Source organism: Heptranchias perlo, chromosome 2 (genome assembly GCF_035084215.1).
Source record: "Heptranchias perlo isolate sHepPer1 chromosome 2, sHepPer1.hap1, whole genome shotgun sequence".
Taxonomy (NCBI): domain Eukaryota; kingdom Metazoa; phylum Chordata; class Chondrichthyes; order Hexanchiformes; family Hexanchidae; genus Heptranchias; species Heptranchias perlo.
In genome coordinates, this window is record NC_090326.1 from 41,984,774 (window position 1) to 42,011,362 (window position 26,589).

The window sequence follows — 26,589 nt, forward strand, 5'->3', positions numbered from 1 at the left end:
TCCCTCTAATTTTCCATCTGATTATTTCTCCTTATCTCATCCCTCCCGACGACAATGCCAGTGTCAACATCTTAAGCTGACAGTCAACGTTCCACCCCACGTGTCAGCTTGTTTGCATTTGACAGGAAAACTCGACTTTTTTCCATTGATGGGATTGAAGGTTGTCAGCATCAACTAATCAGATCAGTTGGAAAGCAGGACTTGGGACTGTCAGAACCAACCAATCAGTTGGAGAATGGGACTGGACCAGAACCAAACAATCAGATGTTATTTTCTTTCAGTGTTGACTGTGTACAAAGTTCAGCAAAATTGTAAGATGAGCAGATGGTTTCTGAAAGTTGCAGTTACAGATGTATTTATTTAATGCTTGTCCCTAAAAAAAATTATAAACAACAAGTTGGTAAAATGGAGCTTTGAAAAACTTTTTATTTACCTCATAGGAACAGTTGTCTCATGTGAAGACTTATTTTCTTCATGACCAGTTGCCATTCTTCTGAAATGAAGAGGATGTCAACTAATGTGAACATGTTACGTGGCTTTAGTTGAGCATTCCTCTCTCTGCAGTTGTGTAATTGCCAGCTTTTGGAAACAAAATAGGGAGTAGGGTTAGAATGGTGAAGTTTTACTTAATTTAACAAAATTACACCGAGATTCCCATATTTACGATTCTACTGCTGTGTATGATTGTGACGTGTAATACGGTCTGTTTGTAGTTGAATTGCAGCCCTGGTTAAATTTTGTAACTTTTTAGTTTGTTTATGCTCTTGAAGTTCTGTGTTGGAGCAGTTAGCATCCACAGAGAAATGGGGTGAGGGAGGAGGTAAGAATAATCAATAAGGGTATAATAGATTGCAAACCTCAAACTAGATTCTGTTCGTCAAAGTTAGCCTGAGAGCACAAACTTTAACTTCCTGTGCCTGTTCTTCCAAAGCACCTTTTTAAGCATGTTAGTTTTTTTTTGAATCATCGAAGTGTGTTTTTATTTCTAGTATAAGGTCAAAAAAGCGATATAGGCTTATTTTAAATTGGTTATCTCCTTTTTTAAAATGGTGGGCAGAGAAATATCATAAAATATGTTAACATTCGTCTGCTATTATCAGCAACAGTAATTTCTAGCCTTGTGTGTTTTAAGGTTTTAAAAACAAAACAAAAAAATTTAAAATGCACAGCAGGTTGATTGATATTTAAGAAGAAAGGACAGGTTGATGATTTGATGTGACTCCCTGTCGGGATTGGATTCTACAGTTTTCTTTTGATATTGTCTCACCTTTCTCCCTCCTGAACCTACTTAAAAATAAAAATTGTTCATTTAAAATAGTTAAATCATTGTTTTTCATTCTTGGGATAGAGGTGCCACTGTCATGTCACGTCATGAAATGTGAAGGTTCATTTTCTTCATGACCAGTTGCCACTCTTCTGAAATGAGGAGGATGTCAGCTAATTTATTACCCTTCCCTAGTTGCCCTTGAGAAGATGTGGGTGAGCCGCCTTCTTGAACCTCTGCAGTGCATGTGGTGAGGGTACTTCCACAATGCCGTTAGGTAGGGAGTTCATCATTTGCTCAATCTACGTAATCTCCTGCCTGCCTCTGGGCTGCTATGGGATCTGGAATAGGGGCAGATGGGACAGTGAGCCGGCTTTTTGGAAGCCGTTGGTCATTTAGTCTTCTAGTTTGAGTGGTATGTGAATTGTGCTGCAGTACAGTTTCATGGATGCCAGTGGCCTTTTTGGTACCTCCTCGACATGACCAGTCTTGTGTGTGAGCTTAAACGAGGAGTGTCAGCAGGATATTTGAATCTAAGTGGCATTACAGTTGAGTATTACCTTGAGAGGACCATGGCTCAGAAAGGCACTTTGCGCACAGATCGCTGGATAGCGATAAGGAGCAGAAGTTCTACCTTTTTTTTTTAACACCCCCTCCTTAGGCCAGGGATACTGAGATCAATTATAGCACCCAAAACTATCATCCCAGCTTAAGTCAGCTAAGTCAGTAAAGACCAGTGATTGACTCTGGGGCCTTCCAGGTTTGTCTGGCTCTGGGCCACACTATATAATACATAATATTATTTTTACTAGACCCTCAGGCTTGCCTTTATTTTTAAAGAAAAACAGCATGGGCCCGATTTTAACTTTGAAACTATCCGCATTAAATGAGGTCTTGGGTTATTCTAACTCCTAGGCCTCATTTAAATGTCACTGGCCAATTTCAAACTCTCACAGGATGGGAAGTCAGCAAGAAGGGCTCAAATTCTTGCGGCCTGGAGGATCAGCTGCCAGGGTACGATTTTGGGGGTGGGGGGGGCGCGATCGTGGCAGTGGGGGCCTAAGATGTCCTTGCGGTGCCTGGAGAAACACTTCTGCTCCTCCTGGCCCCACAGGGAAGTAAAAAAAAATTAAACCACTTTTGTGGCATCTTCTGGCCCCGATCCAGTTCCTCACTGGATTGGCCTGGCGGGAAACTCACTGACGTTTCCTGCTCAGGCCTCCGAGTAAAAATCGCAGTTGGGTCCCGATGATGTCATTGGGACCCAACATACATATGCTAAAAAGGACCCTGCCGGATTTGGGGTGGGTGTCCTTGCTCTGCCCGCTCGATGAAGCTGGTAAAAGTTATGGCTCGTCAGCTCCCGGCTGCTCCAGGGCGGGTAAGTGACCTGAGGGATTTTAACTGCCCTCACACCCTGTTTCTGCCGGGTGGGTAGAGTTAAAATCGCTCCCCCCTCCCCCCAGTTGCTCTGTGCAGGCTGTAACCTGTGCTTTGTGACATTGATGAACAGTAGGCTCTCTTTTATTGGCAAACAATCAAAAAACTCTGCACAGTAAAAAAAATGTCAGCAATATCTTGAGCTTTCTCCCTTTTTCTGCTCCTCAGTTTAAATCTTCACTCCTTTTGATTTAAGAAGTATGTTTGTAAAATATACTGCAGCAGTATCTAACACAATCTTGCTCTGAGATCTTCTCCTCCCACCCCTGTTGCATGGAATACATCAGAGTTCCACCATCTGCATGTCATCAGGTTTTTGAACTTTTTTTTCTTCCCTTGTAGAAAACTACTCCTCAAAGAAAGCTACCCTGAAGGAAAAAGTCAAGGCAGCATCTTTCTTGATTTTTAAAGAGCTGTAATTTGGAACGGATCACATTCTAAATGGAATGATCCTGCTATTTTTTTTCTGTAAAGACAGGTGGACACTGAGGGACAGGAGGACAAGGCACCATTTAGCATGGATACAGTCATTTCTGTACAATAACATGGCATTTCTTGAGAACGGATTTTGAAAGGATGCCGAGGAGATGCTTTGTCTGGGCAGTTCTCCAAGGCTCTTAGCAGAGATCTAGCTGAGATGAGTGACCTCTAAATTGACAGCAGTAAATCCAGAAAGTGCTTGCTGCAGCACGGTCAGTAGAGGAAACTGTGTGCGTATTGCATTGTACATGTGTAGATGCATGCTTTTGTGCATGTGTATGTATACACATATGTATTTTGTTGCTGTTCTTGAGGGCACACACTTAACTTCACTCTGAATAAGCAGGCCTCAGCTCATCTGCTGCTGAAACCCTCATCCATGCCTTTGTTACCTCTAGACTGGACTATTCCAATGCTTTCCTGGCCGGCCTCCCATCTTACACCCTCCATAAACTTGAGCTCATGCAAAACTCTGCTGCCCCTATCCTACCTTGCACCAAGTCCCGTTCACCCATCACCCCTGTGCTCGCTGATCTACAGGCTCCCAGTCTGGCAACGCTACGATTTTAAAATTCTCATCCTTGTTTTCAAATACTTCCATGGACTCGCCCCTCTTTATCTCTGTAACCTCCTTCAGCCCTGCATACCTCTGAGTTCTCTGTGCTCCTCCAATTCTGGCGTCTTGCGCACCCCTGATTTTCATCGTTCCGCCATTGGTGGTCATGCCTTCAGCTGCCTAGGCCCTAAGCTCTGGAATTTCCTCCCTAAACCTCTCTGTGTCTCTGCCTCTCTCTCATCCTTTAATATCTCTTTGACCAAGTTTTAATACCTCTTTGACCAAGTGCTGTAATATTTCCTTATGTTGCTTGGTGTCAAATTTTGTTTGACAATGCTCCAGTGAAGTGCCTTGGGCCGTTTTACTACTTTAAAGACACTATATAAATGCAAGTTGAGCTATGAGGATTATATTAACACATTCAACTAAGAAGAATGGAACTTTCTGGACCCCAGGCACCCAATCCTACTCTAGGGCCTGCATTACATGAAAATGTTTTCCATTGGAAATTGATAAGACTCAAAATTTTTCTCTTTATAGTTCGGTTTCTCTCATTGCAAATATTTGAATACTTTGTGAACTGCTCAAGTTTGCCCATGGTCTTTTATTGTCTTGGAAGGCAGAAAACCACTGACATCTTTTAAGTCAAAACAAAGTTTTTAATGGGCCACCATTCAACAGTCCTGAAATGGCCCCCTATGAATTGACTTCATTTCTTTGCAAGATGAGCAGTCCATTTTTATTATGAAGTTACGGAAGGTAAATTTCCTCAGGGCTTTTCAGGCTCTGCCATTGCCGTCGTAAAAGGGGTTTCCGCCGAAGTTCTATGCTGTAATTGTGAGGCTTGCCTACATGCACGGGAGTAATCTAACTTGAGCATTTGGACTGGGGTGATTGTTGAGTAGCAGCGCTCGGAGCTGCTTAATTCCACACTGAGAGCGGCTTCTTGAGTCTCCTCTTGCTTCTCCACACTGTAGAACTGCAGAGTAACAGCCACGTTGGAGTCGCTGACATTGGAAAATTGAACATAAAGGCGGGAATTTTAACTTTGGGGCAGGTAAGCGGCCTAGCAAACGGCCGTCTCATTCAGGAGCGGCAGTGGGAGGGCCACTCGATTTTAACGGCCAGGCCTTATTAATATTCCGCTGGCCAGCTTCCCAACCGAACTGGCGGGGAAGTGGCGGAAAGTTGGGGGCCCAAATGCCGGACCCAAGGTATTTCTAGGGATGGCAGTCGATGGGGGTCCGAGGTGGTCAGCGGTTTGGGAATGGGTGGCGGGGGGGAGTCCGGGCAGGGGAGGCCTACATACAGTTTCTTGCTATGGGGACGGTGACTGCGGGCGAACTGCTGACTTCCTAGTTAAGGTAGCGTTGGCATCCAATTGACGAAATAGGACCGCAATTTGCATAAATGTATGAGGCTCCCGCCTGGCTTAGGCGCCTCATACGACGGAAAAATCAGCCATTTTCAAATTGAATGGGTCAGGGATGGAGTGGGTCATTTAGACCCAAAGTATGGGTGGATGGCTGACAGTTTCAGTCTTCACTGAGGTGTCAGCCTTAATTATGTGCTCAAGTCTGGGAGTGGGGCTCGGATCCTCAACCTTCTGGCTCAGAGGCGAGAAGTGCTACCATTGAGCCATGCTAGACACCTAGGCCCCTGCTTAGGGTCTGGTATAATTTGTGAGGAAGCCCTGTGACAACACTGTGGGATTTTGGGCTTCTCTCTTCTGTTTCAGCTTTTTGTTACCACCAAAAATATTTCCATACTTTAATATTCTCAAACTATGCAATATGAAGCAGCATAGTATTAGAGTACAACAATAATTTTTTTTAAATGAAAAGTAGAACAACAACAGTTTTTTGCCTGAAATAACAAACTACCCTTTAATATAAACTGGGCGATTCACGAACTTACTGCATTGCAATGTTATCTTTTTTTTGCAGTGGGATGTACAAGGCTATTCACTATCGTTCTTTTGTTTACAAGAGCTTCCCTGGTCTCCATGGGTGGCCTGCTCTGAGGCCTCCCAACAGCGGTGCCCCTGAGCTACTTGTAGGCCCATCACACCCGCGGACTGGGGGTAATTCTCCCTGTTGGGGGGGCATCTTACCCTCCACTTTGCAGCACACCACCACCTTCTCGAGGGCAATTAGGGATGGGCAATAAATGCCGGCCTTGCCAGCGACGCCCGCATCCCGTGAACGAATAAAAAAAAAAAAAAAAGTGCAACTTGGAACAAGCAATGCTGTTCTGCGTCTTTTTTTTAAACTGGTGTTGATTCCGCTGCTTGTTAGGCCATGCTCTCTCCATATATATTCTCTCCTGTCTTGCTTTGTCTCATTTTCCTCCCTTCAATTCTAAACCTTATTTTCTAAAACTTGAAATTATGGGAAATACTCTTTTTAAACAAAAAATCAACCTCCCCCGCGCTTTACTTTTTCAGAGTGAGAGCTGTGAACTAGGATGAGAAACGTTTTGTTAAGCATTTCACTTGGTAGAAGAGCGTTGTTGGGAGAGGATGAACAGCGTACTGGAATATATGGAGACCATGTGGCAGCTGTCTCCCCTGTTTTCTGAAGTCTGGCAGTGGTTTGTCCTGTCAGAAAGGCATGCTGCCTTGAGAAATGGGCAGATGTAGGTTAGAAATAGTCGGCAGCTAAAATCCAACACTTGGGAAAACGCTTGCTAAGGCAGGCAGTTCTCCACACATGCACCGACATTATCTGCTCTTTCGAATTCCTTCTAATGCAGATTCGCTTTTTGGATACATTTCAGATTCTCTGAAGCGGCTTCACGCAGTAAAACTCAAGTCGCTTTGAGCAAAAACATTAATACCTCTGTTAGGAATGAGCATTCTTTCCATCTCACCAGACAGTTCTTTTACAAAAACTGCAGCGCTGAATATTAAGAAGTCATTAAAAGTACAAAGGGCACTTCTTTACAAATTGTATTCCGAGGGGGAGGAAGGGAGTAAATGTTAGAAGCATGTCTTAATTTTCAGTGTGGTGTGAAAAAGCTGCCACAGAGAGTGGCTAGATTATGTCTGCAGCCATTTTCCCCACCAGGAGCTATTTTTACTGCAGTCTTTTATTCTGAAAGCTTGTATTTTAACTCAGTGGTTTTAAATCGAGAGTTTCCTTGTGTCGTTGCTGTAATTTGGCGATCGCATCCTGCTGAACATGCCATTGGTGTAAGATGATCAGATTTTGGATTTCACTGACAGTGGATAGTGTAAAATGATGGGGGCACACTTGTGCCACAGGATGTCAGTGTTAGGATGAGCTGTGCCACGGAATGGTGGGCCATTGACTTCAGCTGCAATTTCTTAATATGTTGTGTTCCTGATTTTGGGAAAGGTGGTGAGAAATTCTCCCCCCACCACCACCACCACAAAGAGAGGAACATTGGAGGTGGGACTGTTGCAGAATCCCTAACACTGGTTGGAATGGTACATAGAACTAGAGGAGGGGGAAAACCCAAAGAGGGAAGAAATAAAATCTGGTTGAGGAAGGAGCCTGTCTTTTTGTTTGCTGGTGCTTAAGGATGGGGTCACTTTGTGGAGATCTGTTTGTAGATTGATTGATGTCACTTGGGTCTGAACAAATTGTGGGCCAGGCTGCCAGCATCCTCTGAATTCTACCTCGATTCAGACCCTGTCAGAAAGCTGTGGCTACAAAGATATCAAATGAAGGTGTGCTTTTTACAAACTATCTTGTCAGGTGATTTGAATTAAAACACAAAATTGTCTTCCCCTCTCCCAACATTTCCCACAACAACAACAACTTGCATTTATATAGCGCCTTTAACGTAGTAAAATGTCCCAAGGCGCTTCACTGGAGCGATTATCAAACAAAATTTGGCACAGAGCCACATAAGGAGATATTAGGACAGGTGACCAAAAGCTTGGTCAAAGAGATAGGTTTTAAGAAGTGTCTTAAAGGAGGAGAGAAAGGTAGAGAGGTTTCGGGAGGGAATTTCCTAAAAACAAAATCTGTCAGGACAGTTGTATTCAAATGTGAAAACTTGAGACACCTGGTGCTAACCAAGTGTTTTCAAAAATGGTAGTTTTATTTTTTTTCACTCCAGTTTTCTGCTCACCCCTCTTCCCCCATAGGTATTGACTGTTGGTTACCTCCCTAAGTGGCTATCGTTCATGTAGGAGCCTGGACGCCGTTAGCAAGGTATTGAGGACATTGGGCTGTCTTTACCAAGCGTGCATTTATGCTGGGTAACACACTTACCAACTGAGCCATCAGGGTGCCCCAAAATTGGTGGTTTAAAGTGCTGCGGCAAATTGTCCAAAAATAACTGCAGAGATTAGAAAATCTCAACTGGCATTATATTCCAAGACACCGTCCATTGTTTTCTTGTAATTAAACAAGAATGAAAGCTGAGGATAATACTATCAGTTACATGCAAACCTGCACAATTAAGAACAAATTAAGTAGTATGCTCCCTGAGTTGAGTACCAGCTGTGTAGACAGCAGTTCCTGCTGGTACTTAATGTTCCCAGTCTCAAGCACCTTGGATCTTCTCCAGGCAGGTCTGAAGCAATGACTTCCAGGTAAAAAGAAAGACATGTATTTACATAATGCCTTTCACAGCCTCAGGATGTCTCAAAGCACGTGAAGTACTTTTGAAGTGTAGCCAGTGTTGTAATGTAGGTAAGAGAATGGAGGTACGCACACGGCTGTCCTGTGACCTTTATCATTAGAGCGACTCCAAATTTGAGAGTATACCCAAAATGACTTGTCTGCATGGGAAGGAAAATGCATCACTAAATTGAAGCTACAATACACTGCTCAAGGTTCTTTCAATTTATACAGATGGGGGTGGGGGGGGCACTTTCCAATGAATTACTCCCCCCCCCCCCCCCCCTGGGCTTTCCTTCTCCTTTAAGTATTCCAGAAGTGATAAATGAAGCTTTGTGCTAGAATCTGGTTGTGTAGTTTGGCCTGTAGTGCTTTTGAAAGTTCTTTTTAATTTTACCAACAAGCAGTGAACATTTGAGTGGAGAGATTCTGATTCTTGGCTGGTTCCTGCAACATTGTTCTCTTCCACATGACTTGAAGTAAGCAGTTAATTGTGGTGATGGGTAGATCATATCAGAATCTCGCCATGTGGGGAATCGGCGGGAGAAAAAAGTTCATGTCCTACCACACTCTGAGGCACAGGCCGCTGCCTCACCCCTCATTTTAAGAAGCACATGTCTTCTGAATCCAAAGTCTGAATGATTTTAAAGCCTAATCCCTTATGTTTGAGCCAGTTCCTTTTACTATGAAATTAAAATGAAGTTGAATTTTAAAAATTAACCCAGTGAAAGCTATGGGCTGGGAATGGTGTATGAAATGTAATGCACAATAGCTGACTGTTTCAGTAAACAATTGAAAACCTTTCACTGCAGTGTACCAACCCCTGCAATAAAAGGAAGAGTTAGAAGCTGTGGAAGTGTGGGTTAAAGGCTTGAGACATTTGAGTTTACTGCCTAGGATAGTTTTGTCATATTTAGTGCTCAAAAAGGATCTCGGGTTGGTTAGGGTTTGCTTTTTGAATCTGGTCTCCGTGTTGCTGCTGGCTCTGAAAACTCCAGTACACCAAAACTTTCATAATGGCGGAGTAATGCAGTTATAGGTGGAAAAACAAAAACTGAGAAAGCTGAAATAAACACAGAAAATACAGAACCTGCAACAACCAGCCAGTTAACATCTGTGAGAATATGACAGGCTTACGTATCAGATAGGTTTTGCCCAAAATGTTAGCCTATCTTTCTCTTTCAGATGCTGACCAATCTCCTGTGCATTGTCAGCCTTTTCTGTATTCCCTTATTACTCCCTTCTGGCAGTCATTTGATACTGTTATCCTGCACTGCTGAGATCATCATAATCTCTTACACCTTTTACTCAGCGCTATGTAAGCTCTAATGTTTAGCTATTAACATATTCTTCATTTTATTAACATTATTGTAATGTTCCGGAGTGAGTCTCAGTAATTTAATCGCTGGATCCAGATAGCATCCGTAAGTTGCTCAAACTTTACCATTGAGGAGTTAAGAAATCAGCTAAACCTCTTCATTATATTACAGCCTTGTTATCAAAGTATTTTCAGAGTATCTAACTTTTTGTGCCACTAATAATATATTTTAAAATCAATATTTGACAGTATTTTAAAGAATATGTGATGGTTGTGATGTTTGATTCGTACAGAAACATAAATCGTTTGAAACTTGTAATCATTTCTTGACTCAGAGTTGTCAATTTAGGATTGGGGAAGCAGCGCTTTATCAGTTAAGCCATCTGGCTTTGGCGTCACACTTAGTGTTAACAGCCTGTGTTCTAAACATAACTTGCTCCAGGTGTGTGTCTGCAACAGTGGCTCTTTCTGACTTAAGTAGTTTCAGGCTAAATGGGTTCCCACAAATACCATGTAGAAATTATACATTTTTAAATGTCCACTGCTGTGGTAGTGAGCACTTCAGACCAAGAGTGTCTTGGGTTCAATATTGTGGTTTTGGGCTGAGTTAGTTGACCTCAAACCAGTGTAGCAGTTAAAATGCTACAATTAGCCTGAGTATCATAGGGCTGAAAGGGGGCAAATGTCAGTCAGGGTTCCCACTCCCGCTTACTAGCTTGTGCCTCCCAGTGAGTTCGAGATCAGGTTTGGCTGTGACCCCCACACCATTGATGGGATGGCCTCCTGGCACTCACTATCCGGGTTCACACATCACATGATGAATACTGACTGATGAGGAAAGTCATTCAGCTCATCTTAGTTCATTCAACCATGATGTGGAGATGCCGGTGATGGACTGGGGTTGACAATTGTAAACAATTTTACAACACCAAGTTATAGTCCAACAATTTTATTTTAAAATCCACAAGCTTTTGGAGGCTTCCTCCTTCCTCAGGTGAATGTGGAACTGGTAAGGAAACCAGTAAGTTCAACCAGTAAGGAAAACAGATAGTCATTGCATCCAACTGACTCTTGAATGTCTGAGGTTTTCATCTGTAGTACCCAACTTGGAAGTCCATTGCAAGTGTTGGTTATTCTTTGTGTGAAAAATTCTTCCTGACGTTATTTGTCTTTTAACCTTTTGAGGCAAGGCCCTACAGCCATGGTTTACCGTGTGAAGAATGGCTGCTTGAGGTGTTAAAGGCTATTGGCAGGGTAGAGAGGGCAAAAACCCCTGCATGTTCAAGGTTTAAATTCACTCGCATCTTCTATTTCGCTCGTGCAGTTTCCTTGTTTACAACGTTTTCGAGCTGCAAGGCATAAGAAGCATTGAATTTAAAAGTGGTCGCTCCAGCTTTCAAATCTCCTATGTCATACGTGCCAGTCCTCCCACCGTGAGCGCACATTTTTGGGTTTACTTTTGTAAGCGCATGGAGCATCCTCTCCCCGGGAGGTTGTTTTCATGTGTGAGTGGTACAGTTTGTCTCACAGGCAGTTTTGATCTGCAACAAAAGTAGACTGATTCAGGATCCAAGGAAATAGAGGGAACTTCGGGGATGACTGGGAACTCTGTAAATGCATTAACGTTTCTCTATGTATGTGTGCATGCATGTGTGTTTATATATAATATAACTGATCTTCTGTGGCGCTACGGGTGGGGGGCAGGGTTTATAAGAAAAGCAGTGCGAGACCATGTAATGCACAGTGAATTACTCTGCTAAGGTGGACTTGTCTTCCTTTAAGGCGGGAGTGTTTAAACCATGTCCTGTACACTACTCAAGGTCCTCAGGGCCTGTCTGTCTGGCCCATGAAGCCCAAGCAACTCACTCCTATTTGAACTTATATTTCTTACTTGTTTGTCCTGCTTCAATTTTTGTGGCCTTGGAGGTTGGAAAGAGCTATTCTTGGTGCTGTTGCCTCATTACCAACATCATTAAACAGATTATCTTGTCATTGTCACTTTGCTGTTTGTGGGACCTTGCTGTGCGCAAATTGACTGCCACGTTTCCTACATTACAACAGTGACTACACTTGAAAAATACTTAATTGGCTGTAAAACACTTCAGGACGTCCTGAGGTCGTGAAAGGCGCTATATAAATCATAGAAATTTACGACACAGGAGGAGGCCATTCGGCCCATTTTGTCTGTGCCGGCCGAAAAAGAGCTACCCACCCTAAACCACTTTCCAGCTCTTGGTCCGTAGCCTCGTAGGTTATGGCATTTCAAGTGCATTTCCAAGTACTTTTTAAATGCGATGAAGGTTTCTGCCTCTACCATCCTTTCAGGCAGTGAGTTCCAGACCCCCACCACCCTCTGGGTAAAAAAATTCTCCTCAGCTCCCCTCTAATCCTTTTACCAATTACTTTAAATCTATGCCCACTGGTTATTGACCTCTCTGCTAAGGGAAATAGGTCCTTCCTATCTGCTCTATCTAAACCCCTCTTAATTTTATACACCTCAATTAAATCTCCCCTCAACCTTCTCTGTTCCAAAGAAAACAACCTCAGCCTATCCAGTCTTTCCTCATAGCTAAAATTCTCCAGTCCTGGCAACATCCTAGTAAATCTCCTCTGTACCCTCTCTAGTGCAATCACATCTTTCCTATGATGTGGTGAGTGGAACTGTACACAGTACTCAAACTGTGGCCTAATCATTGTTTTATACAGTTCTAGCATAACCTTCCTACTCTTATATTCTATGCCTTGGCTAAAAAGGAAAGTATCCCGTATGCCTTCTTAACCACCTTATCTATCTGTCCTACTACCTTCAGGGATCTGTGGACATGCACTCCAAGGTCCCTCTTTTCTTCTACACCTCTCAGTATCCTCCCATTTATTGTGTGCTCCCTTGCCTTGTTTGCTCTCCCCAAATGCATTACCTCACACTTATCTGGATTTAATTCCATTTGCCACTTTTCTGCCCACCTGACCAGTCCATTGATATCTTCCTGCAGTCTACAGCTTTCCTCCTCACTATCAACCGCATGGCCAATTTTGCAAACTTCTTAACCATGCCCCCTACATTTAAGTCTAAATCATTGATATATACCACAAAAAGCAAGGGTCCATATACTGAGCCCTGCGGAACCCCACTGGAAACAGCCTTCCAGTCACAAAAACACCTGTCGACCATTACCCTTTGCTTCCTGCCATCGAGCCAATTTTGGATCCACCTTGCCGCTTTCCCTTGAATCCCATGGGCTTGTACTTTCCTGACCAGCCTGCCATGTAGGACCTCATCAAAATGCAAGTCTTTCTTTTATAGTGGACAAATCATAAGTCAGAGCACCGTATCTTCAGATGCAAATTAATGGGAATATCGACTTAAACTTTACGGGCCGCGTAAGTGTGTACCAGTGACCCTTACAGACCACATATAAAGACAAAAAGCTTGGACACCCCTGCGTTAAGGTCAGAAGAGGGTTTAATTGTTAAGTAAATATAGGTTCAGTTTAATTAGAGTTTAAATGTTGTTTGTCGGGAACTTTGCAGATTGGAATGTGCTGATCAGTTTCAGGCTGCACCTTGGAAGCTCCCAGCATTTTAAATATTTTTGTATTTGTAACCAATTATGATGTCTGGAGTGTGATGTCTGTGCATACACTAAACATATCTATTAATATATTAAAAATGCATGCCTAGAATGTGCAGATATACACCCCAAATATCACACTTTCTTCCAGATGTAAAACAATCTTAAAATGCTGGGCACTTCGAACCTGCATTTCTGACTTGCAGCCTATCAAAGCATATTATAATTTGCAAAGTGATCAAACGACAATGAAACTCTTATTGATCCGAGCCTCTATTTACTGAACAGTAATTAGACTTCATGGCTTTAAGGGACATGGTTCTTCCTTCGCAGAGTAATATTTTGTGAATCACATTTTTACATTTACAAGTCAGATCATAAAACAGCATATGATCTGACTTACTTGGAGCAATACCATGGGATCTGCTAATGAGTATATACCACCAGTGAACCACCCATGACGTTGCTCATAAGTGAGTTGGACGATATGCTTCTTTTTCTCCTGGTCATCTTCATGTCATTGGAAGTGGATCACACACCTGTGTGCTCCTTCCTTTGTGTCTCTTATATTCCTCTCCCTTTTTTTGTAAATCTTTGAATACTCTGTTCTGCTTCTCTCTGCTTATATTTTGAATATCAGGAAGTGTGTGTGATGCACAATATTTTTTATATATATGAGTCTGTCACACTTCAGATGTCACATTTTGCATGAAACACCTGCAGACGACACTGAATATTTTTTTTAAGTACACAGAAAGAGAAAAAAAGCTAGTCCACAGGTTACAGTTTATCTCGGGGTGAACGTCACAATAATTTAGACTGTAATTGACCTCAGGGTGCACCTATTTATACTATTCACACCATGTGACCATAAAGGGATAGGTGAAATTAAACGAGGCTCTATTTTAGAAGCAGAATAATAGATTGTGCATTAAAATGTTATAATGCTCCTGTCATTGTAAAACAGTCACAAGAGATCTACTCGTAATTGTTGGACGGTGTCATTTATTTAGTCATACCCCTTTAAATCTCTATGCATGTTCTTTCTTTTTTCTTTCTGTATCATCTTGCAGTAAATAGCAGCAAACCTAATGACCCCAACTACCCTCCTCAACTGCTATTAGTAGTGTGGTGAACTGCCACATGATGCCCAGCATCAGGGAACATTCCTGTGCATTTATCAACTGCTTCAGTTTTAAAGGCCATTTCTTCAACTTTGCTATATGTAGGGCCAGATTATTTCAACCACTTTCTTCCTAAGGTATGAACAAATAAAGCCAAAACAAACTAGATTAAGAGTTTAAAATAACCCGAGTGAGCCAAATTTAGAGCGCTCGTTTTTTTTTCTATCTGCCTCTGCACTTATTCAAACAAGAACCTCGTCACTGTTCAGACTTGAGTTCTGGTTTTGGGCCTAGTAGTGCTGATGGTAAAATGTCAGCCGTGGGCCTTGTTGCTGCTGATGACGGGTAGCAGATGCAGCGCTGCTAACATGTACCCAGGGCTGGAGGGTGCTCTGGGAATTCCCACAATTCTAACCGTGTCCATCTGAAGGACTGTAAAAATGACTGCTGTGGGGTTTAGCAAGGTCAGCAGCAGGGCAGCCTGGAAAGCAGATTTATCCAGAGCTCTGCCTTTTCCTGTGCACATTTCACGCTGTACATCTCCCTAATCACTCGCCTATCAAAGCAGAAAAGATTAATGTGTGAAGACTGCAATCCCATTTTAATCAAATGAACTAGCTTGGCTAAATAATTATTTTCAAACAAGGTGTGATAACTGCCCTGCGGACTATTACATGTGTCTCACTCCAAACAGGGTAAGAAGTCAGTTTTTTTTAAACGTCGTCTAGCCATGATGAGATCAATTACATTTTTTTCTAAAGACATGTTAATAGAGATAGGATCATAGATAGTAATTGTATTGAAGATAAGAGATTCAAACATTTGAAGACAATTGATTTTAACAACAGTTATCTTATCAGAGACCTCCTTTTGAAAAGATTTGTGTTGTGCTTTTTATTCACTTTGAAAGCATCCTTTTTATAAGAACCATGCACACAAAAGAATTTAGTTTCTGAGTAAATGTATTCAGGATTCACAGCAGGGAGGCTTACCAGCAATTTGGACCTGTTAAAACAAGCAGGAGTCTTGTGGACTGGCAGTTTGGGAAATGTTGAGTAGGTCTGAGAGAATGGCATTCTCATCACTCTCCTGTACTAAATGCAGCACTTTCCATGCTTCAATTATAGGGTGGGGTCATGTTGGAATGAGCCTGTTTCAAGTTTGTGATGCAGAGGCAGTTCCTGCAGTTTTGCAACACGGGCCCCCTTTTTAAAATGTGCTTTCATCTTGCTCCTTTCTTCCTCATGCACTGTGATTTAATACCCTAGAACCTGAGCTACTGCATGGGTGGCAAAATATAAAAAGTTAACTGTTCCTGTTTTTAATCAGATGTAATTTCCAATAGATTACTAAACAATTGCTTGATTTTTGCCCCCCCTCCCCAATCAAAAGAACAATTGTCTTTCATTGTTTGGTATGAGTTTAATAACCATAAATTTGTGGCATTACTCGTAACTGCGCAGGAAGAAAGGCATCTTCGTTTTGGAACAATCCCTCCAGTGTTTTTTTTACTTTCTTGTAACATTGAATATACTCAAGCAGTTATTTGCCAGAGGTGCACTATAGTTGCGCATCACTGTTTTTGAGGAAAACTGAATATTCCGCAGGTGTAAGAATGGGATAATTGAATCCAGCAGGGCTCTGGCTCACCCTGGTACCTCCCGGGATTCCCTGTCAGTCCACAGTGACCACAAGTACCTTCTCAGCTGGTTTCCTCGTTCCACTGCCTGGAGTAAAATGACTCTCTCTTTTCCTCATCATAACGGAGGGTCTCGGACCTTGGCTGAGTATGGAGATAAAGCATTGTCTACGAACTAGAGTGGTCCAGGCTGATCCTTGTTCATTGGCTGCAGAGGTCTTCAATACATATATTACTCAGTCTGAAAGCAAAAAGGCGAGATTAAGAAGGTGTGATGTACGTCGAGCCCAGGGATCATCCTGTTAATGTTTGTTATCCACATTAATAAAAGTGACTTCAGTGTGTTTCATTCTCTGCTCCTTTTAATTGTCTCAGATAATAAAGGAGCCTTTACGTTCATGACTTTATAGATTCAGCTAACCAGATTCTCAAAAGAGGTCCAAATGCGTACAGGTGCATCTGATTGATAGTCATTAACACTAGATTAAGAATCTTTTCTTGAACTGTTTTAGCACCACAAGTCGCGGTTCAGAATTGAAGATGTTTCCTTGTTATTTTACTGTAGCTTGCACATTTATCTCTTTATTGATTAGCCTGTCATTAGCTTCAGTAGCCGAGGCGCTGTGAGTGTGACCTGTGTGGCAGATACCTACAAGTAATAGTAGAGTGCTAATACATTCGTTTTGATCTGTTGTCTGTGCTGAGGTGGGAAAATTGGAGAGTAAGCACCCTTGAATGCTGCTTGTGCATCTTCACAGCAAGTTCTCGAGTGGGATTGTTAGGGGCCTGGGAAGCAGACTGTCAGCCTCCCCTCTCGGTTAGGAGAAAAAGGTGTGTCTGTTTTTAAATTGAACATAATATTAGTCACGTAAGTTATAGATTATTTTCTTTTGGTTCCCCAGACTCCCCTCTCAAGCTCTATCCCTGAACAACCTTCTAACATAAGAGTGGGGAGAGATGACTATTGCTATGACTGTGTCTTTTGCCCTGTCTGAGAATGAGCAATCAATCACAATAAGTTTTGCTCTCTAATGGCTTCTGGCAGAAATGGCAGGGCTCTCCTCTAGTAGGGACAGGTTGTCTCAAATGACAAATAGCCCACAGTCATAAACCCTAGAGAGACTGGTGTAAGTGCAGTACTGAAGGAATGCTGCATTGTCAGAGGGTGCTGTCTTTCACATGAGGTGTTAAACCCAGGCCCCGCCCCTGTCTGCCTGTTCAGGTGGACAGAAAAGATCCCATGGCACTACTCAATGAGGAACAGGGGCAGTTCTCCCAGTGTCCTGGCCAGCATTTATCCATCCATGTACATCACCAAAAACAGATTAACTGGTCATGTATCTCGCTGCAATTTGTGGGACAAACAGCAATGACAACCCTTCAGTATGCACTTCATTTGTTGTAAAGCTCTTTGCGATGTCCTGAGAATGTGAAGGGTGCTATGTAAATGCAAGTTTATTGTTTTTTTCCTGAAGTCTACAACTGTTTTATTTTTCTATTTTTTTCTCTTCTCCTTCCACATGGGTGCTGCAAGCCCTACAGAACCCCGATGTCAACAGGCTATTCAAATAGAATGGGGCCAGGGGGGAAACGGGGGACATCAAATCTGAGCCCAACACTGTTCTCGCCTGATGTCCACACACACCCACATTCACTTTCCAGTGGGGTAACTACTTAGTGATTAGGTCTGGGATCTGTGACTCATTTTCCCCTTCCCAGGCCTAAGGACATTGAGGCTAATTGTAATATTCTCACCCCTGCTCTGGCTGAAGTCAGCACAGAGTAGGAATCAGACCATTTTAGTTTTTTGTAGCTCAGTATGTGCCACCTGGTATATTTATCTGCTGAGCCATTAGAGGGAGCAGAGTATATTTCCTTAATGGCTAAAAGTAATGCTCTGCTTTGCAGTCTTTGATGAGCCAGCTTGAGACAAATTGTTCCTTCTGCCTCCTGTTCAGAATCTCCAGCTGTTCCAAATGAACATGAGCCCCGTGAAACAGCGTGAGCTTGTTTATTCCGGCTAGTTCCAAGTATAAAATCACTTGCCCCTCAACTTGTGTGTGCAAAAAGCCACGGTGTGCTTTTAATCCGGTCACAACAATTGAGTTCAGTGTCCGAACCCCAGCAGGGAGGAGGGTTTATGTTCCTGGGTAACAACCTGTAGTAACTCTATGAGGAAAAGAAATACATTAATGACACAGAAGAGACGTGTTTTAAGGTTTAGATTTAATTTTTTTAATGTTCTGGACCTTTTGTCCTAATCAGAGCACAACCCTGAATAGTGTGGATCAGTACAGAGGTTCAAACATTCTCCTGTACAGATACTGAGTACAATGTTACTTCATCACATAAGTAGCAAAATCCTTGGATTCAGCAATTTTAGTTCCAGTAAGGGTACAGTAAAACCTATTTGATTAGAAGAAGAAAGAAAAGAACTTGCTTTAATATAGTGCCTTATCATATCCTCAGGACATCCCAAAGCACTTTACAACCAGTGGATTATTTTTGAAGTGCAGTGACTGTTGTTATGTAGGCAAACATGGCAGCCAAATTGCACTCGGCCAGGCCCCATAAACAGCAATTGAATGACAGATGTGTACAATCAGTATGATCAGGTTCCTCGAACAAACCAAGTCAAATTGTACTATTGTAATTGTTTTAAACAGTCCAGTCCGAGAATATTAAGGCCCATGTGGTAAGTTTCCCATCTCAGCTATACTGTGGATCTCTCAGCAAGCGGGTGTCCGTGATATGGAAACCGCATGAGGAGAAGAAAAATAGGAGAAAAAACCTTTTTGGTAAATAACTCTTTTTGTGTCCCACAGTCAAATGACTGCCGAGCATAAACGGGAACAAAGATCTGTGTCGGGGATTGGATCAGTTTGAGCTTTGAGACTGACAGTAGCTTGTTTGCAACCAGTACATGTAGCTTTGGGAATGCCATGCGTGATATTTAGTGAGCACCAGTCCTTCACATGAAGTCAAAACCATTTAACTGCTTGTGCAGGAATATCTGTGAATGAACGACTGTGTTTCTTTAACAATACTTTTCTACAGTTATACAGCGAAGTACATACTATTACATTGCCAACTCTTCCTCTTGCTATTTATCCAGTCAGTACACTTATTCTGTATTTTCCATCATGTCTTTACAGTGGTGGACAATGGGTCTGAAGAAAAAGTTAATGCGGGGAATACATCTCGTGCTAAACTGACGACATTAATTGGTGGGAGTGGAAACCAGGAAGAAGACGATGTTGATGTCGAGTCTAAAACCCATAAGGAAAATGGAGGTAATTTGTGACTCTAGACAGTTAGGGATTTTTTTCATCACTGGAAAAAGGACGTTTGACCACTTTAATTTTTTTTTACTGTTGTAATCCTCTTGGGTTTGAGATCTGTTAATATTGGCTCTACCTCTCTGTAGCAGCCCAGTGCCTTGTGGGGCACTGCTTTTGACGTTTTTATGGCTTTTAGGTGATGAAGTTGCTGCAGTACACCATCCAATGTGGCACTGATTCATACAGAACAGGAAGATCGCATGTTTGATCCTTGATCTGTGCAGAGTTAGTCGGATCTCAGCCGCAACTATGATAGAGATGCTGCAATCCGTCTTGAAGCCTTTGGACTGAGCAGGAGAAAATCGGCTAACGTTCCTCTTTCCGATCACAATCCAGTGACCTCTGCTGGAAAGTAAACGTGTGTTGACATTGTATAAGGACAGTGCCAAGCCTGCCTGTGATGCCCTCTACAGTCCAATAGCCTGCTGACACTATTCAGGTTCATACGTGAAGAATGGGCAAGCTACTTGAAATCTGTTGGTGCCTGTTGAACAGTACCTAGCATGAATGAACATCCTCGGGAGTGAAGGGGGAACAAATAAACAAGAAAGTATTAGAACCTGGCTGAGAACAGTCTTTGTGTGTGTTTAACTGAAGACGTCCTTACTTTTAGTGTGTTGTTTTGAGGCCATTTCTTCCCCATCACAGTGAAAATTTGGCACACTTTCTTTTGTGGCATTGTATATGTATATTTGATGGTGAGAAATTTTTCAACACAGAATAATATGCCATTTGGGGCAAAGATTTGCTTGTAAACCCCACCTTTCTAAACACATTTAGGATTTTGCTGCAACTAGGGTACTGAGGAAATATTCTCCCCTATGAACGCATTGGTATGGATGACCTCTTTAATCTTCCCGCTGGCCTGTCCTTCGGGAGCTTCTAGCTTGAAAAGTGCTTGATCCTTATGTCTGGATCTGCTAACAAGAGTGCAGAGGCCAGTTCCTGATTTGGAAAAAACGGTTTCCTCTGTCCTTTTAATTTTTTTTGTATTGATTTTAAATTTGCCTTTATTGTACCGTACCATATGCTTTATATTTTTATGGCTCTCTGTTGCCCGTTGCACATTTAAAGGAAGATTTAAAGAAGTCTTCCATTCAAATGTACAATGATGTCATTGTATGGTGTTCAATATAATTGGCATACACACCCAAAGTAAATGCACATCATTGCTCACAATCACACAAAACTGGTAAAATTTCAATTCAGAACGGCAGTGTAGTCACTAGGCTTATTTAGCATATTGGTACAAATACACTATAGGAAACATCACGCTTATGCCAATATGATTCTTATGCAACACTCTCAATTCATCACCACAAATTGCTCCCACCACTAACACCACCAGTGACACACTGTGACCACCAGCACTTCATCCTGGTGTTACACAGATCAAGATGTTCTGTCCAGACACAACCCATGTTTGGAAGGGCAAACTCTATCAGTGTACGATTGAATGTTTTTCTTTACGGTATAAATAAACATGTTACAAAAATTTCACCATTACATTTTACAGAAATCCAAGTAACAATGCTGGAATGGATTAAGGATGCACATCCAACCTTGTACACAGCAGGCCTCTGGCTATGACACTCATGATACAGCCATTAGATTTGTGTGTTTGACCCCAGGGGTGACTTGCTGCTGGCCTACTCCTTTTTGGCTCCTCTCTGTGACTGGGATTGGTATGTGAGGAATTGTGGCCACCTCTTACAACCTCTACCCATACCCAACCACTCTGTGTGCATTAGTGTGCCAATCAGTCATACTGCTTGTGTTAGCAAACTGTATCGCAAATGTAAATGTGTCTTTTGGCGTTAGTTTAAAGGCTGCTATAAAATGTGCGACAGACATCCTTCAGCTAAGTGTGTTGTGTTCCAGCAGAAAGAGAGACTGAAGTGATCACAACCACCAAGGGGACTGCAGTAATTTTGCCAAACAATCCCGAAAACGACGACTTGTCTTCCGTAAAATCCATGATGTCAACGGTAATGAATGTTGGAAACCTCAGTGGGGATGCGGGCGACCCTCAGAATCACAAAAGCCCCTCGAAGTCTGCTGCTTCAATTCGAAGTGGGAAAATCAAGCAGGTAGGAACTGGGTGAAAGGCTGAAGTTGAAACTGGGTGGACCACTTCAATGATTGTACAGACCCTCCTTAACCCTTCATTCATCCTAGGGATTTATCAACCATAGGTATGATTTCCCCCTCATCAAAATAATGGTTTGACTTTATTTCCTGCTTTCTTAAATGCATCCACCTTTGCTTCACTAGGTTACTTGCACCCCATCTTACACAATTGCTAACCTGCACATCAGACTTTGAGGAAGTTCATGTAAGAATCTTATTTAGCCAGTCTCTGGCCATACACATATCAATGTATAGGTCCACATGTGACCCCGGGCCCTGGCAATCCAACCCTCCAAGCCCAGGCACCTCACAACCAATCCCGAATCAAGATTAGTTAGTATCAGCAACCTGAGATATGCAAATTGACAGGTGGATCTAGTTCATCATTGTGTGGCCACTGGTACACCTAGGCTGCCTTCGAGGATAAAATGTCTGGACGATATAGATTATTGCACAACAGCTCCATGGAGGAGAATCATGACATAAATACTAAACAGTTCATTCCAAGCACCCAATAAATTCACCTCAACATACTGCAACCCATTAACAATAAGAGTGCAACCTGTTCACCAGTATGCTGCTCAGGATCTGTGAGACTGTGTACTTTAGGAATGTGGGGATGGAAATACCTCCGGTTGATAATTTTAGGAAAAATGTCGGCCCAAGTACAAAACAAGATTTCAGCCATGTGTGAATGATTTCATAATTCATTGACATATGTGAGAGCTTGTATGTGTGCGTATATGTATAAAATGCTCACTGTTGCAAGTTTTTTATCTGACTTAAATATTCTGTCTGGGATAGCAGTGCTGGTAACCTCTATAAGCTGTTCGGAGCATCTTGCATTCAGGAGTGTGCCCATACTGCCCAGTATCTAATTATACAATAGTGTAACCCAGCAATGTAACAATAGCATCCCCATTGTGAACGAGATGTCATGTCTTTCACGTGCCCTCAAGTGCACGTCTTTAATCTATCTGAAGGCGGACTGAAACACATTAGTCAGACAAGACCAGATACGAATCGTTGAGCTGCTTTATTTTACAGACAGCAAGTGAATGTACATAGTAACCGTTGTAATCACACTGGCGAGCTAATGTTTCCTGGTCATCTTTCTGTTTTCCGATTGGCTCTGAGCTTGACATGAGCAAGTTTCCCTTCGCAAGGCCAGGTTTCATCCCTGACCTAGCTGGGCTGACTCACTGCCCTTGTGTCCCTTTTATCTCCTTGTGTTCACATTGACTTTCTTCCCCATTCAGTGATTTGTCATTAGGCCTCCCAATAAAACAGGATACCTCTCCTCTGCTCTTGGGGTGTGGGTGTAAAGAAACCATTTCTTACTTAATGAGCCTGGGATGAGGCAGTTGACTCTTATTGTTCCAAGTTGAAATAGACTGTGAGCGTGACATTTCACAAGCAGGCTTGTGTGACTTTAATACACATCCAAACATGAGGTAGATGGGGAGGAGGCTCGTGTGGAGTATAAACACCGGCATAGACTAGCTGGGCTGAATGGCCTGTTTCTGTGCTATAAGTTCTTTGTAATTCAATACTTGGCCCTATAACAAATAAACACTTTAGGCCCGGTTTTAGCCCCCGCCCTGCCCTGGGCTCTACCCCCAACCCCCGCCCCCCCCCCCCCCCCCCACCCTCGACCATGGTCACCTCCAGAAATCCCTCCCCCCACTGATTGTGGTCACCTCCAGAAAACCCTCCCCCACCATAGTTACCTTCGGAATTGGGTGTGAGACTCACCTGGGAGATGGAAATGAGGCCTGGGAGTTAAAGTGGCATGGGCCTCACTCCAGCATGGCCAGGCGAGCTTGATGCTCGTCCCCCATGCCGCACTGTGTTAAACTCAAGAGCTTTTGTCACGTGACATTTTAAATCTGTGCGCAATCACTTTCTTTTAAAGCACACCACTTAAATGGAACTCATTTCCAATTTATTTCCATGAGGAAAACAAAAATCAAAAATGACGAAATGTAGCAGTCCAATGTATAATTAAAATGGTCTTGTGACACTGAGCCACATAGATCAGGAGGGTGCAAGGTTTGATATCAACGTGTTGAGTTAGCTGATGTAACCCGGGGCAGAAGTGTTGGGCAACACAGTTGGCCTCAGCGTACCAGGGTAGGGTAACAGTCGGCCAGGGTTTCTGCCACTGCCCCCCTGCTGGAAAGTGTGTGTGTGACCATCAGGGCGATGATGGGATCGGAGTCATAGAATAGAATCATGGAATCTTATAGTGCAGAAGGAGACCATTCAGCCTGTCGTGCTTGTGCCGGCTCTTTGAAAGAGCTGGTCAATTTAGTCCCACACCCCAGTTTTTTCCCCATAACCTTTCGCCCTTTCATCTCCAGGTGGTCAAATACTCTGACCGTAGTAGCTGACCTAGCCTCGGGCGTGGAAATTAGTCGCTTGGAGAAGTGCCACCAGTGTCCAAGGAACCATGCCCCAACATGAGTCAACACCTCCGGGAGAGGAGGAGAAAAAACAAACTCAACACAATCCCAAGCCAAACATTCAAACAGTGGGATGCAGTAGAACTGGTTGCAATGAGTCTGCGTTCGGTGTGTTAAAAGTGCCTGTTGCACTTAACAGCTGCGCACAAGTCTGCACACAAAAGGGAGCAAACCATCATTCAGATGGAGTGTCAGTACTTCGATACAACTGAACTCCGGACTGATTGAGCAAAGGGCTGTAAAATAATCAGCTCCAGACACTATAGAAAGTAGCTGACAGAGCCATAAATGTGATGGGCCATACGATGAAAATTTATTGGACCATGCAGCCCTGGTAAAATGTGCTTAGAAGTACAGAATGTGTCTTTTTTAAAAAAAAAACTAAAGTGCTGAAAATACAGTTACACCCAGCATTTTTTTTTACATAACAAGCTTTCAGTGTAAAAAAAAATCTACTATGGCTGCAGCGCACTGAAATGTGGAACTGTAAGCCTCCAGTAGCAGCTGTTGTGGCAGGTAAACATTTGCACTTTTCCCTGCAATGGAGTCTATGGTCCTTCGATTTGTTTGGCTGACCTGCCCTGTGCCATGTGCCATGTACTGGTATGGGAATCAGTATTGCTCCTAGTTAATGATAAACTGTAGAGTCAATATTAATTGAGGCAGGTAGTGTAGCACCATAGCTCTGATCTTCATTCCAAGGTTAAACAGGAGAGAGAGAAAAAAAAAGCCTGCTCAGTCAAATTGTTAAATTGAAAGGCAAATGTCCCAGAGTGCAAGCTAATAAACTGTAATCTTAGGAAGTGCAATACTTTTCTGAATATATTGAAAACTTGATTTTTTTTTTAAACAAGCACCTAGGAGGCACAGAGTAAACTGCTAACCGAGCCTACCAGAGTAGCATGGGTGTTAGCAAAAGGATGCCACATGTTGCTTTCCTTCAATAGTAAACAACAGCCTCACTCAGGCTTGCTGCACGAACGTTAACTCCCATCGTTTCTCGTGGACTAGGTCAACGAGGTATTTTTAAAACAGTGGCAGAGGTTCTGACGCGCCCCGAGTACACACTGCAGCACAGATCTTGGCTGACCTAGCAGTTGACTGGCAGAAACCCAAGCCCACAATCTTCTGGTTGACTGTTCCACCTGGCAGTGAAAATCATCAGCTTCACGGGGTTTTTTTTTGGAGTAGATCTTCAACAGCAGGGGTAGCACTTCTCTTCACCCTTCGTCGGCGAACTCCATTTCACCACAAATGATCAAAGTTGCTTTGGTGTCCAACATTCACACTGACCAAAATATTTTTTTGTTTTTTTAAAATCTCTGCGTGGCTTGCTTTACCCTGTATTCTTCTGTACTCGATGACCCTGTGCAGTGCACAGTTTGTATCCTAATTCAAAATGTATTTAGAATTTTCTGTAATCTGAAAAAACATTGTAATATTGAGCATGGACAGCGTAGTAAAGGATACTGATGATCTGATACTCAGTGACTATGGGTGTTTTGCTGTTTTGAGATGCTTTGGATTGGCATCCAGGCCACTCCAGGCACCTTTTTCTAATCTTCCCTGTGGAATGGTTCCCTGTTTTTTTTCCTTGACCAATGTTATCCATCATTTTTCTTCCTACCTTTCCCCTCCTGAAGTGTTGACTCCATGTGTAGAATATGCCCTCCAGTACCTTGCCCAAGTGGCCATTATTCATGCGTGACCTTGGTTAGTGAGTGCTGATCGTTACATAGTATGTACAGCACAGAAACAGGCCATTCGGCCCAACAGGTTCATGCTGGTATTTATACGCCACACGAGCCTCCCCCCTCCCTATTTCATCTAACCCTATTAACATATCCTTCTATTCCTTTCTCCCTCATGTGTTTATCTAGCTTCCCCTTAATTGCATTTATGCTAATCAACTCAATTGCTCCTTGTGGTAGCGAGTCCTACATTGTAACCACTCTCTGGATAAAGGAGTTTCTCCTGAATTCTCTATTGGATTTATTAGTGACTATCTTATATTTATGGACCCTGGTTCTGGCCTCCCCTGCAAGTGGAAACATCTTCTCTACATCTACGATATCAAACCCTTTCATAATCTTAAACACCTCTATCAGATCACCCCTCAGTCTTCCCTTTTCTAGAGAAAAGAGCCCCAGCCTGTTCACTCTTTGCTGATAGGTATAACCTCTCAGTTCTGGTACGATCCTAATAAAATCTTTTTTGCACCTTCTCCAGTGCCTCTATATCCTTTTTATAATATGGAGACCAGAACTGTTCACAGTTCTCCAAGTGTGATCTAACCAAGGTCTATACAAGTTTAACACAACTTCTCTGCTTTTCAATTCTATTCCTCTAGTAATGAACCCCAGAGCTTGGTTTGCCTTTTTTTTATGGCCTTACTAACCTGCGTCGCTACTTTCAGTGATTTGTGTATCTGTAGCCGCAAATCCCTTTGCTCCTCTACCCCATTTAGATTCTTATTATCCAAGCAGTATGTGGCTCCCTTATTCTTTCTACCAAAATGTAATACCTCACATTTATCTATATTGAAATTCATTTGCCAATTACATGCCCGTTCTCCAAGTTTATTAACGTCGTCTTGTATTTTGTCGCAGTCCTCCTCGGTATTAACTATACCCCCCAATTTGGTGTCGTCATCAAATTTTGACATT

General features: G+C 42.6%; 1 protein-coding gene across 5 annotated transcripts in view; it reads left to right on the forward strand.

Annotated features, from left to right (window-relative positions):
• Positions 1–26,589, forward strand: part of rreb1a (ras responsive element binding protein 1a) — a 216,068-nt gene that overhangs the window by 77,418 nt on the left and 112,061 nt on the right. For 4 of the 5 annotated variants that reach the window (XM_068001795.1, XM_068001796.1, XM_068001792.1 and 1 more), the window contains exons 2-3: positions 19,143–19,280; positions 21,210–21,418. In XM_068001795.1, the coding sequence (XP_067857896.1) occupies positions 19,143–19,280; positions 21,210–21,418 (347 nt within the window). The remainder of the gene's footprint in view (positions 1–19,142; positions 19,281–21,209; positions 21,419–26,589) is intronic. The other variant, XM_068001793.1, reaches the window with a different exon arrangement.